Source organism: Lates calcarifer, linkage group LG19 (assembly GCF_001640805.2).
Source record: "Lates calcarifer isolate ASB-BC8 linkage group LG19, TLL_Latcal_v3, whole genome shotgun sequence".
Classification (NCBI taxonomy): Eukaryota; Metazoa; Chordata; class Actinopteri; family Centropomidae; genus Lates; species Lates calcarifer.
In genome coordinates, this window is record NC_066851.1 from 15,850,341 (window position 1) to 15,862,995 (window position 12,655).

General features: G+C 41.8%; 1 protein-coding gene across 4 annotated transcripts in view; it reads right to left on the reverse strand.

The window, feature by feature from the left end:
- fermt2 (FERM domain containing kindlin 2) overlaps positions 1-10,626 on the reverse strand; it is a 39,549-nt gene extending 28,923 nt beyond the window's left edge. For 2 of the 4 annotated variants that reach the window (XM_018663564.2, XM_018663563.2), the window contains exons 1-2: positions 10,365-10,624; positions 8,241-8,398 (exon numbers count right to left, since the gene is read on the reverse strand). In XM_018663564.2, the coding sequence (XP_018519080.1) occupies positions 8,241-8,397 (157 nt within the window). In that variant the 5' untranslated portion in view covers position 8,398; positions 10,365-10,624. Of the gene's footprint in view, positions 1-8,240; positions 8,399-10,364 lie in introns of all 4 variants that reach the window. The other 2 variants (XM_018663562.2, XM_018663565.2) reach the window with 2 other exon arrangements.
- Positions 10,627-12,655: the final 2,029 nt, after the last annotated feature.

A 12,655-nucleotide genomic window follows, 5' to 3' on the forward strand; every position in this document is an offset into this window, starting at 1 on the left:
CAGGAAACAAGTGTGCACTGTCCTTAAATTAGATCTGTAACTGTAAATGGCCTTTAGGCACTCACTTGCTCATGCAGTCGTGCTAGATAGTATCAACATCAGATACCCAACATGTATACAACAGGTTCGATAGAGACAGGTGATGATGACAATCTGTAGAGCAGACATGACAGTGTCACATGGGTTGACAGTGAGAGATTGAAGTGATACAGTGAATTCAACAACTCTTGGCTCATACCAAAACCATTGTATCCCTCAGAGAGGAGGCATCCAAAGAGCAGACAAATGTGTTTGTGCACTCGTGACAAATGATCAACAGATAATAACCTCAATCCAGAAGTCATGCCTGCAATGCAAACTGTTACATCTATACAACAAGAAGTATATAATACAGGCAACAAGTCGGGTTACCTGACTCTGACACCAGCAAAGGTGAAATCATTGACTTATGTGTCAATCTATTCCAGCTGCGTCCCTCAGGTATTCACTAACCAATACCATTTAAACCAAAGTGCTTTCCATTTACAGGCTGAGTTGAATGAGATTAGCTGAGCTTATTTCAGTTGGTTACTATACAACAGCTCAGCTTACTGGCAACAGTCAATCAAACTCAAACAGGCCATTTATCACAGGCATTAAATATGCAAGACACGTTGCCTTTAGACTGTTAACTGCTAACAGGCAAATCCAGAACATTTCAAGCAGTCAAACATCACAAAGCATTATACAAGCGGCCATTAAGGCTTTATGAGCTGCAGAAATAAGAAACAAGGGCTCATCGAGGTTGTGTCTTGTGTCAGTGATACACAGCTCACAGCTAAGTGGAAGATCCTTTAAGGTCATGCCAGGCCTAAAAGGAGTCAGGGGACATTGTGAAGTGTTATTGATTTTATTGAGTGTACTGCCACTGTTTCCCACACACAAATATAAACCAGTCTGAAACTAGATGAGTTATCTTTTTCATAAAGTGCAGTGCTGTCTGTTTACACAACAGAAACACATAGAGAAAATCCATCCCCAAAACATGCGCATTCATCTATAGCCTAAATAATACAGGATGAGTTCTGGGGTACGCTTCAGGATAAGTCCTGTGAAGCGCTGGTAACACTTCAGGCCAGATCTTTGATGCATCAAAGTTAACATCTTAGCTCACCTGCGAGCTCCAGAGGATGAGATGAAACTGTTTTGGTAGAGCCAAGGTAGACAGGAGAGCTGGGTCAAAATACAGAGGACTACAGGCTGAACAGACTCCACATCAATGAAAGAAAATAGGCACTTTTCCTCTGAGTGTAGCAAATCAGAAATCTTAAAAGGAAATTTAGGAACATCCACCCTGTTAGAGCAAGAATAGAGTGCTACAGTGCTGGCTTTGATGCATTAGGAGAGGCCAGGAGGGTTATTAGAGAAAACCTCCTTAGAGACACATAGTTTGTATCCATTTGTGTCATAATCCAAACACAGCAAAACAGTGGGGGTACTCCCAGTCCGCCCTGACACAGCTTTATACAATTAAGTGTTCAGGGACCCGGTGGGATAATGTCATTACAAACTCTGGGTCTAAGATCAATGGAGCAGTATAACAATATTCATCTGTCCTTCTATCCATGTTTGCATCCTGCCAGGCGCCCCCTCAGGACTGTGATGAGCAATCCCAGTGATGTATCTGTGACTTCAAGTTGCATTTGTCTAGAAAGCCTGAGCAGAACTTACTTGCATGTTAAAGTTAAATGTCTGAATACTTGCATGATTGTTTCCAGATTAAATATTTGGACAATCTACAGCACTGCTGAAACAATTAGCTTATTTATCAAGTAGTAAATGAACAGACTACTCTGATTCTGAACGTTTCCTAGTAACAGCTTTTTAGTTGGGAAATAAAATGCTGATTACCTCTGGTTCATGGTATAATTTTATTATAAATTGTATATTTATGGCTTTGTTTGGCTATTGGTTAAACAAAATAAGCAACTTGAAAACATTATTTTCGGCTTTGATGACACATGGCAGCCATTTTCATTTATTTATTATTGAGACATTTTTCAGAAAAGTGAACCTGCAATGGAGCAAATAAGCTGATGAAATGTGTGGGAAACAGTCCAATTAGCTAGCATGTTAATCATGTATAAACACTAAGAGTGACTGCAATTAAATTATTTCCACAATTTATGCTCTGTCACAACAGCCCTAATTAAGGCCTTGGATATGAAAACGAACACCTGTCTTGCTGCTTTGCTCTGAAAAAAGGGAGAGTATGGAAACAAACTGTGTGGCGGGGACATGTTTAAATGAATGAAATGTGGGCTGAGAACCTAAACAAAAAACTCCAGATCAGTTTACTCCACTGGCACACAGGTGTGTGGTGTCTAACATTTCCTTCCACTGGATCCACTACACTACCTACCATGACCGGAGGACAAGAGGGCTGAAAAGCAACAGGCTTCATATTCCCAGAGGAGCCATGAAAGTTTGTTCCACTGCATGTTTAAGATGCCAAACATAGCTAATGAAATCATCCTTAACAAGCACGGTGATCTTCCATGACGTTGGACAAAAAGTTGAAGCTATGGAAAGCAGAAATATTCCACATATGAAAATGTGATTATGCTGTGCTTTTCAAGTATAAATTTGCATCAAAGTGGCAGAAATTTCTACAGCCAACTCCTCTGCTCAGAATAATGCATCATGTGATATCTGGAGCATTAAGCAGCTGATACTGTTCCCACATGACCCTTCATCAAGGGAGTGCGGCAAAACAGCTGTCAAAGTCAACTTTAGTTCAGTTTAAACAGAAACTCCTCCATGTATAATGTGTAAGTAATTAACTCGGTAGCACTGCACAAACAGTGTAGTGTTCAGAAAAAAAAATTTAAGAACTAACTTGTGTGTTAAGGTCTGGACTTATGCTACATTTATCTCTTCTACATGTTACATGCTAGCTAGGGCTGCAACTAATTATTATTTTCTTAATTATAATAATAATACATTACAATTTAAATCAACTAATAAATTACTTTGGTCTATATGGGAGATCAATGAGTATGTATGTAGATATATAGGCCAGGGGTCTGTGTGATTACATGTGCAAGCGTGACTGCAGAACAGCACAATCACTGCAGCATCTTGCGGGTGAAACAGGAAAGCTCTGGCCTGGGCAGGACCACTACTTAGGCTAACTACTTCCTGTCAGAGAGATTAGAGAGCAGGATGATCACACAGGCTGCCAGGCCATTTTGCACTTCATAATGCCAGACCTATGGGATGGCTCCGCAGTCCCAATAAATGAGTCACATTACACACTGTGACGTATCTGAACTGTGTATCATAGCGAGACGATATGAGTAGAGGGAAAGAAATGCAACACTCTCCTGATATGTGATATCGAAGGTAAAGATGTGAGAGAGCTGTTCACACATCATCAGGAAAGACATGATCTCTCAGCTCTTCATCTTGCCCTCTGCAGGATCTGAAGACCCATCTTTCCCCCCAGCCCAAAAGAATCATATCCTTAAAAAAAAAAAAAAACACACACACACACACACACACACACACACACACACACACACACACACACACACAAACTAAGAGGGCAGGAATGAAAGGAAGGCAGAAGGCGTATAAAAAAAGCCCAGAGGAAGTTCCGCATCCTGTGTTAAATCGCGTCTGTTTCCTAATGAAATCTGGGCTCCATTGTCAAAACTAAGCCATCTCCCTCTGGTCACCACAACCTCCAGCAGACAGCATTTTGGCATTTCAAAAAGGACGCACAATTCAAATAGCTGGCAAAGAGGAGCACTATCTTGAAAACCAAAAGTTGCTCACAGGAAACATTAAAGTCATTCTAAGTCAATTCTAATTGAAGATAATAACAGTAACTGGTGTTTGTTCGCTGATGTTTTGTTAGAGGTGCTTCTGTACAGAGCGGTAGAAATGAAAAAAAAAAAAGAAAAGTTAAGTACAAATACGTTTCCTACATGATCTACTGTAACAAAATCGAAATGAATGTGGGATGATGACATTCACCAGATCACTTGCGAAATGAATATGTAGGTCATCGCAAATACAAAACACACATTTTCTCTGACATGCAAGGAAAAGTTCTCTGCGGCTGGCTGGTGGTACCGCAGCCAAAAAACTGCAGGCCCCTCATTGGAAACAACCACATGAACTATCAGAGTCACACTAGACCAATTAGTTTGCTCAAGTTCTATTTCTGGAACACTGAAGAGTCAGCATACATGAATCCGGGTCAGAAACCATGAGAAAGTGAACAATGTGTACTTAAATGTTTGTTATTGATTGTAAGACCTTGCTACGTGGCTTGAGGAGTGGATGGTGTCAGGTACTAAAATATGGCTGCCAATACTTGAAAGATGTGAGAGAAAATCATAAAAATAGTTTCCACAAAATTTATTTAGATGAGGAAGGAGTAAGAAAGAGAGAAAGAGAGAGAAAGGAAAAGAGGGAGGGTTGACAGAAAGAGAGAGAGAGAAAGAGAGAGAAAGAGAGGGGGGAGGTGGATGAGGCAGAGAATCCAGCAATGACGGCAGTGACCAGAGAACAACATGCCAAACCTTGGAAGTCATTTCCTGCTTCATCGAAGACTTTTATGGAATTCTAGCAGCGTGGCTAACGTCACAGGGAAACGAGGGACAGGGAGAAGAGAGAAAGCTCAGGCCCTCCTCACTTCACACACACCCCCCCCCCCTCCCCCCTCTGCGTTTCCCTCCCATTTTCTTCTCCGTCCACTCCCTCCACCCTCTGCTGTCTTTGTGAGGCAAAGCAGAGCCAATACAACCGGGGTACCTCCAGGAGTATAAGTGCACCATCATTCACACCCATAATTTACATTCGCTAACATGCTATTCATTCCACGACTTGCCTCTGCGGTTTTCACAATTAGCTAAAATTTATTATTCTTATCCACAGGCTTGACAGTCTGAGGCCCAGACTACACTGAAAACGATGTCTTTTCCACCTTTGGCACGTGCAAGGTGGCAATGCATTTGCGCAAAACGCAGATAACCCATCCACTTGCTGTAAGCCATAGTCATAAAAGCAATGTAACTTGGGAACAATCCCTTTAAATCCAATAAAACTCCCGCCAGCTAATGTTGTTTGTGAGATATTTGTTTTCCCTGCTAAATGGAACAATGTTTGCTTTTAGAGAGGAGGGCAGCTCTTTTGGAAAACATCAACAAAGTCAGAGAAAGCAGCAATGATGGAAAGCAACAGAGGGATGAAAGGATTATAGGAACAGGGGACCAGAGGGTGGTCAATCAGCTGGCTTTAAATACTACTCTCCTGCAGGGGAAATGGAAGCACCGTCCGCTGCTGTGATCAATAGCTAAGTGCCTTCCTGGCATTTGTCTATTTAATCCATTATCGAAGGCCATCTGAGCCTGCGATGTGGATGGGAGACCTGCGGCTCACAGGAAGAGTTGAACGATGGGAGCAGGATGCATGTGGACAAGACACACCCACCGACCCCGCACAACCACGCTCACGTGTGGATACACATGCACAAATACTACTAATGAGAACATGGGCAGACGCGTAGAAGACAGCTGACGTCAACGCATTTGTACACTAACGCGTACTGCTTCAGAAAGCTACTACACACCAATACAAATTTTCAGGGAAAAAGAGCAGCATACAGCAACAAATGTCCATGATAGGAAAAAAAACGGCACCGTCAGCCTTGTGGAAAGCAATTACCAAACACAAGAGGTCCTTCATTTTGGAGTGCAAGAGACGGAGACAGACAGAGGGGGGGTGGGGGAGCAGAGAGAGATTTGTCATTGCACAAGGATGTACTTTCGTTTTTTTTTTTTTTTTTTTTTTTTTTTTCCAAGACGGACGCAGTGCCTGCCAAAACTCTGTGGCATCTATGTGTCCTTTCTCACAGGGCCATGTACACTGTATGTGTATGTACATTTGCACATGTACAGTATCTATGTATAACCCCCACATCCAAGCAATCAGCAAGTCCGACACTGGGTTATGTGACAGCACTTAGGAGGTGTTCAGTGAGGAATATGTAGCACTGTCACCAGTGAGAGCTGGGAGGTACAAACACAGGCTACTGGCAAAAGAAAGGTCTGAAGATTGTTCCCACAAAAGGATGTCACATGAGAACAGCTTGCTTTATCTCATAATGTAACTTGAACCGATTGTTTTCTCGCAACGCAACAATTGTACGGTAACAGTGTGTTGTTGTTTTTTTAAGGTTTCCACTGAAAAATCATGTTGGAGATGTTATTTCTTTTGGACAATCAAAGCGGGTCTTCACCGCCTGTTTCAAACTCAAAATATGAACAGTGTACAGTCTTCCTGCAGTGTGTGGCTGGCCATGTGGAAAAACCATGTTGTGGGTGGGTTAATGATTACAATGCAAAAACAACCTGTTGACTCAGGATAGGAGCGAGGTGGCAGTCAAATGAAAATGTCCCCACACTCACTTTGTGAAACCAGTCAAGAGGCACAAATACACATTCACAGAGCAGTTAAATGTCACTGCAAGAGTTCTGTTTCTCTGTAAGGGGGTCTATTACCTTCAAGCATACTTCAGTATGCTAAATTAACTGCAGTAATGGTGGTAGTGGTGTGATAATGCAGCTGTAAATATGTTTAAGAATAGTAACCGAGCAGTAATTTCTGACAAGACAGCGGCACAAACAAGCGTGCACACCCACGTCCTGTTATTTTACTCTTGCACAAAAACAGACGACAACAAACCATGGTCAACAAATCTTAACTATTGTCAAGTGAGGATGTGAAGAAATCAAGCCACCGGAATCCTGCAAAGTTAAAAAAGGTCAAGCCATCAGCAAAATAGCTACATCCTTAAGAAAAGGAAAACTAGAGATTAGGAATGGTGAAAACAAAAACAGAAGTCAACTCCCATCATAATGAAGATTGAATGTCCCCAATATGACTTGATACAACTGCAATACAAAAACATGTGGCCAGTTTTGATTTGTATTAAAAGAAAAAGCTTTTATAAAGTTCCTACACTGTTATCCCGTATGTATCCAGCTGTTATGACAGGCCAACCAGTGTAACAAAGACTTTCCCCACACCACACCACAGTGGAGGTGTCATGTTGAGTAAAGTCATACCCTTCAACAAGACCTTAACAAAAAGCACGAACACAACTCAAACAATGGATAAGGCCGGGCCTTGAGTGGAGCTGGGGCGGGAGAACCAGCGAATTCATGTCGTCCCACTCGCGGCAGCAACACAGCACTCGCCTAGCATAGATGCTGCTCTTGCACAGACGACCACAGAGAACAAAGACCTCAATTATGTGGAGCTCTAACAGGAGAGCTAAAAACGGGACCATGGGCAGGGAATAAAACCTTGGAGCACTGCAGGAATGCTGAGCATTCAAGCACCATCGACACACAACACACTGTCACTCCCAAATCGCCCTGCCACCACCACTGACCTTTCTCCAGCCTGCATGAAACAGAACAGTGTTCAAGTGGCTGGAACAGAGGACTCTTATGCTTACTCGCACCCAAACTTGTCAAGTGCATAACTACAGCTACAGAACACTGCATGATACACAGGGGGGAGGGCACTGTCTATGGTTTCTTTATACCTTGGGTAACTGACCCATATACATGTACGCTGCAGGGTAACAAAGAGGAACATTTACCTCTGTTTGAGCTGGTTCCAAGCAACAAATATCAAAGACAATGATAGCAGCAAATATACAGGTTTCCTCTCTTCATAGCCTGTCCTTGAACAGATCTCCAACCTCTGATTTCATACATTCTCTCTCAGTGTCTCTGGCAAAATGCATACTTCTGAGTTCCCAGCCATTACAAAACTGGAAAATGTCTGTTCTTAACTTTGGCCAGTGTTCAGAAACAGTTTGTACTTTTGCATAGAAGGGGTCTATTTGCTTAGTGGAATCTCACTTCTCAGAATGGTAACTATTTTTTTTTAAAAAGACTGGTATTTATTACCCAAGAAATCTGAACAGATAACAAAAGTCTGCCATTGATACACACACATACTCTGCTATAGCAGGATGGTGCAAGGTCAGACATCGAAGAAAAGAGCTATTATTACTGCCAGAAGCATTTCCACTCTATTACAAATGAATTGTATATTAAATCTGCAGACTCATGGTCACCTATGTTCAAACCTGTTTACTACACTTCAGATAAGAAGCTTTGAAAAGCCACCATAAATTGCTCTGACTGCCATGTGACTGCAGCATGAACGCGTACCTAGTTTCTCCACGAGTTTGAGCATGACTCCGCCAATGTGGATTTCCCCAGTGACCCTCAGCGACACGTCCCTGTGGAGGTCGGTAACATGCATCTTCAGTTCCCACGTCCCATCGGCGTAGCAGCCATCGGGCATCCGGATCCCGTCCAGCGCCATCCTGCCAAACAGACCCACAGTCAGATCCAGTCACACTGGGGTGAAAAGAAACCTTTTGACCCTCTGGAGAAGAATAAATGTGGCACAAATCCCATGCATGCAAGGCCTCACTGAAAAAGAAATGTACTGTAGACATTTCAGACAGACACTAGGCTGATGTCTCTGGGCATGTGCACTTTGCAGGGGTGAAAAGTAACTCACTACATTTACTTCAGTAATATTCTTGAGTGCAGTACTTTACTTGAATATTTCCACTTTCTACTCCAGTACATTTGTGGGAAACTGTACATTTATAATCCACTGCTGTTACAGTATCTGACGGTTACTCTGCAGATTAAGAGCACTGCTTTAGATTAAACAAACCAATAGTATAAAATGGAATTGGATCGGCCACCACCTAGATGTGCCATGCCAATACAAATAAGGCTTACCCAAAGACACATCAATACTTTCAAACACAATGGCAGGGTCTAGGGGTGAGTAATATGACAACAGAAATACACTGGTCTACCCGTCAGAGATTTCCAATACCATGATGCTTTACTGTGGAAGCTATCCTTTTTAAAGGGGCACTACAGCAATTTCACATATCAAAGACAGCTTACTAATCATGGTTGATACTACTCAGCCCAAGAAAACAGTTGTATATCTTCTTTTGTATATCTTTCTTTTCCAAAGTGACCCTGATGTTGTTACAGTGATGTCATAAGGTTTATCACAGCTCAGACTACACATTGATATCACAAAGCCTGTGTTACACTCCAAAGGTGAGGAGTTTCAATGACATGGACCAGGAAAGAAATGTAGGATTCAGTGTTTCAGAATTATTGTTTAACACCAACACTACATCTCCGGAGAGGCAGTTTAATATTACCAGTTGTAGTAGGTCCCTGTAGGAAAGGCTGTCCTTGTCGGTCATTGTAGGCAATATTATAAATTCACTATGATTTTTTGCATTGATGTAATGAAGATTCTTGATTTTGTCAACAGACATTTCCATCTAGTTATTGTATCCACAAATCATTTTCATTGATCTTCCATTCATATATTGTTATGTACCAGTATTATGATATACTGAGTATTTTATGAATATTGTCCACACCTGTTCATACCACTGTGAGTACTTTTCCTTTTAATACTTTAAATCGTTTAAATGCACTTTGCTGCTGATTCAGTACAATCTTAACCCTCTGAGGTCTGCAGAACCAATGCTAATAATGGCGTGTTTTTGCATTTTGATAATGCTACTTTTCTTTATGTCGAGGCAGGAAAGTAGGAGGTACTTCTTAAAGCACTGGCACAGTGCTATGGTAATATTATAGAGGTAACAGCTCAGGTAACTTAGCTCATTAATGAACATTTGACCCTGAAAGATGATTTATGAAGGGATGAAGGGGAACAAAACGTGAAAAATGAACTGTTTTCCCATCACTGTTCCTCTCTCCATGAACTAGCTAGGAATAAGACATAGCCTGTCGTGTGAAGTCGCTGCCAAAAAGTTACATTATAGCTTATATGTCATTCTTTGATTTGAAGGCGTCCAGTAAAGAGTAGCCTGGCGATCAAAACAGCGGTCTAATCAATAAACACGACAGAACAAAGGCTATAGGCCCGCGGCTACAAGTTCAACAAGGACCTTTGGCAGCTATTATCACCGCAAATGAGCCGGTTCACCTGTTAAAAGTAACGGTAAAGGCACTCTTACAAATAGACTGAGGGGTTAATTATGTAAGCAGAGCCCGTACAACTCCCCGGCTGCATGCACACACTCAGTCGGTCATGAAAGGAGTAACTTCACTTAAAAAAAGTGCGTCTAAAAGCAAACGAGCAGTTAATATTTGCGAAAAGTTGTTAATAAAAGCGGTACGACAACGACAAAAACACGTAAAATGCCAAAACGTTTTCATATTTCATAGCGGCGAACGAGCCAAAGCTTTGAGGGCGAACATTTAAATCTGTGTACTCACCTTCACAAAGACGAAAAAAACACTAAAACAGTCGACTACACGGTACAGAACAAGTTCCCCCTCTTTAAATCATGTAGAAAGTCTTTTCGGATAATAAGAACAGAGAGAAATCCCCGAAGAACTCGCCGAAGAAGTGAAGTATCCCAAACAGTTTTCCTGCAGGCTGCGGCTTAATGGAGTCCAGCCGTCCCTCTTTCTCCCTCCCTCTTTCCAGCAGCAGATAACGTCACTTCTCCAATCCTACTTTTCCTTTCATACTGGGAGCCTCTCTGGTCGCCTACTGGTCCCCCCGTCACCTCTCTCTCTCTCTCTCTCTCTCTCTCTCTCTCTCTCTCTCACACACACACACACACACACGTTCAAACACCCATAGGGCTTCAGCAGGATCCGAGGCTTTGAACTGTGGGTTAATTCTCCCCTTTTGACCTGTTATGTACATCAGAAAGACATTTGTAGAAAAAAAAAATCAAGTTGTTTTTTGACAAGTGATTGACAAGTGACATTTTAAACCTATTTGCCAAAAACATATTACCAGGGTCATGTTTGTATAAGTGTTTCATTACAGATTCTTGTCAAACTGCAGCCCTCCACAGTCCAAAACTCAACAGTTTGTGTCAGGGATAATGGACATGCAGTTAAAATCTCAAGCTGCCTTTTATGGCAATAATACTGCTGAGGCTTGCAGCAGCATCAAGGGACCTTTGGGTCATTAGTCCCAGGAGCAACAGCACAAAATAACAAGGCATTTTGTTTTTTGTCACTTTTACAGCTTTAAAACTTGAAAAAGTTTCTCCAAAATCCTCTTTTTATTCTCCCAGTGGAAAAACTGGGGCTCGCTTTTATTTCTGACACATCACATATATTCAAGCTGAATTTTAGTGTGATGTTGTTGCTGGTCCAGGTGGAGGCATGTTAGACTACTTCACGTAGTCTTTGGAGTTTTAAAGTAAAGAAATCAATTATATTTCATCATTTTATCTCATATAAAATCATATCTCTCTGGAGTGCAACAAGTACATACAGCTGCAGATAAAAGTACTTCCTGCTGACATATAATATAATGGAATAAAAATATATTTTCTCACAAGATAGAAATAAAAAAGTTAAAAAAAAGTCTGTGGTAGCAGCTTTTACATATGTATAATAAATTAATAAAAATGTCTAGATGCTTCACTTTCATGTGAAACTCACATTTTAACTTTCTCCTTCATGTACAAACTACACTTAACTCTCACACAGTCATTCATTATACTGTATCAGAAATTCATTTAAATACAGAAACTCAATAACAGCTTACTTTGATTTACTAATAGACTTTAAACCATCTGCAGTAGTTTCCCAGTATAGCCCTGCTATCATCGGTATCTGTGAAGACAGTGTACACGGGGATCACAAGAAACTGAAGACAAGATGGTCTGCAAGCTGTTGCTCACATCTTCACTGCTTTAGATGGAAAAAAAAATGTGCACTTTATGCAGGCATTCAATCAAATGATCACACAAATGACACATTTGGGGGGGAAAGAAGGAGAGAGGAAGGCTGCTGTCTCCTTCCTTTCCAAAGCAGCAGCACAATGCACACTCCAACACGCACTCTCCATGTGGTCTGCAGTAAAGACACATGAATCATCAGCGTTTCTGGCTCCGTCCCCCCACCCCCCCACCCCCACCTCGGTGAACTCCGCTCAGCTCCAGTCCTCCAAGCTCAGGAATCTGGGCCTTCAGACTACGGTCGGCATCAAAGCGATTTATAACCTCTCCTCCTGCAGCTCCTGACCCCCTCGTCAGTGTCTGGCAGTCGACCCATTGCCTTTTATAGGCTGTGTTTTAATTGCAGAGTAAACATTTGAGTCAGTCAGATGCAGAGCAGGAGAGTCTGATACAGAGCTGGCTTGGCTGCTGATGATGTGGATGAGGGAGGGAGGAGGAGGTGGAGGGGAGAGAGAAAGAGCCAGAGAGGTGGAGGACGTGAGGGGAGGCCTTTAAGAGGTTTACAAGATCTGCATGAGTCACCTTTAGGGGAAAAAAAAAAAAATCAGTTTCTCAGCATTTGTATTGTGGTTTGTGCGATTTTGGTACAAATTCTATGTATCTTATACCAATTTAACATCTTACTACCTTACAAACATTATTGATCCAGCCAATCAATTACAAATAACAGCATTAACAACTGTCAAAATAGCTCAATTAGTTGAGGGCAATAAATGGAAACAGGATAAGAGAGGGGGCACTGGACAACAGATGGTCAATAGGGGTCTTTGTTCCAGTTTTACTGATAGATGACTGACCTCT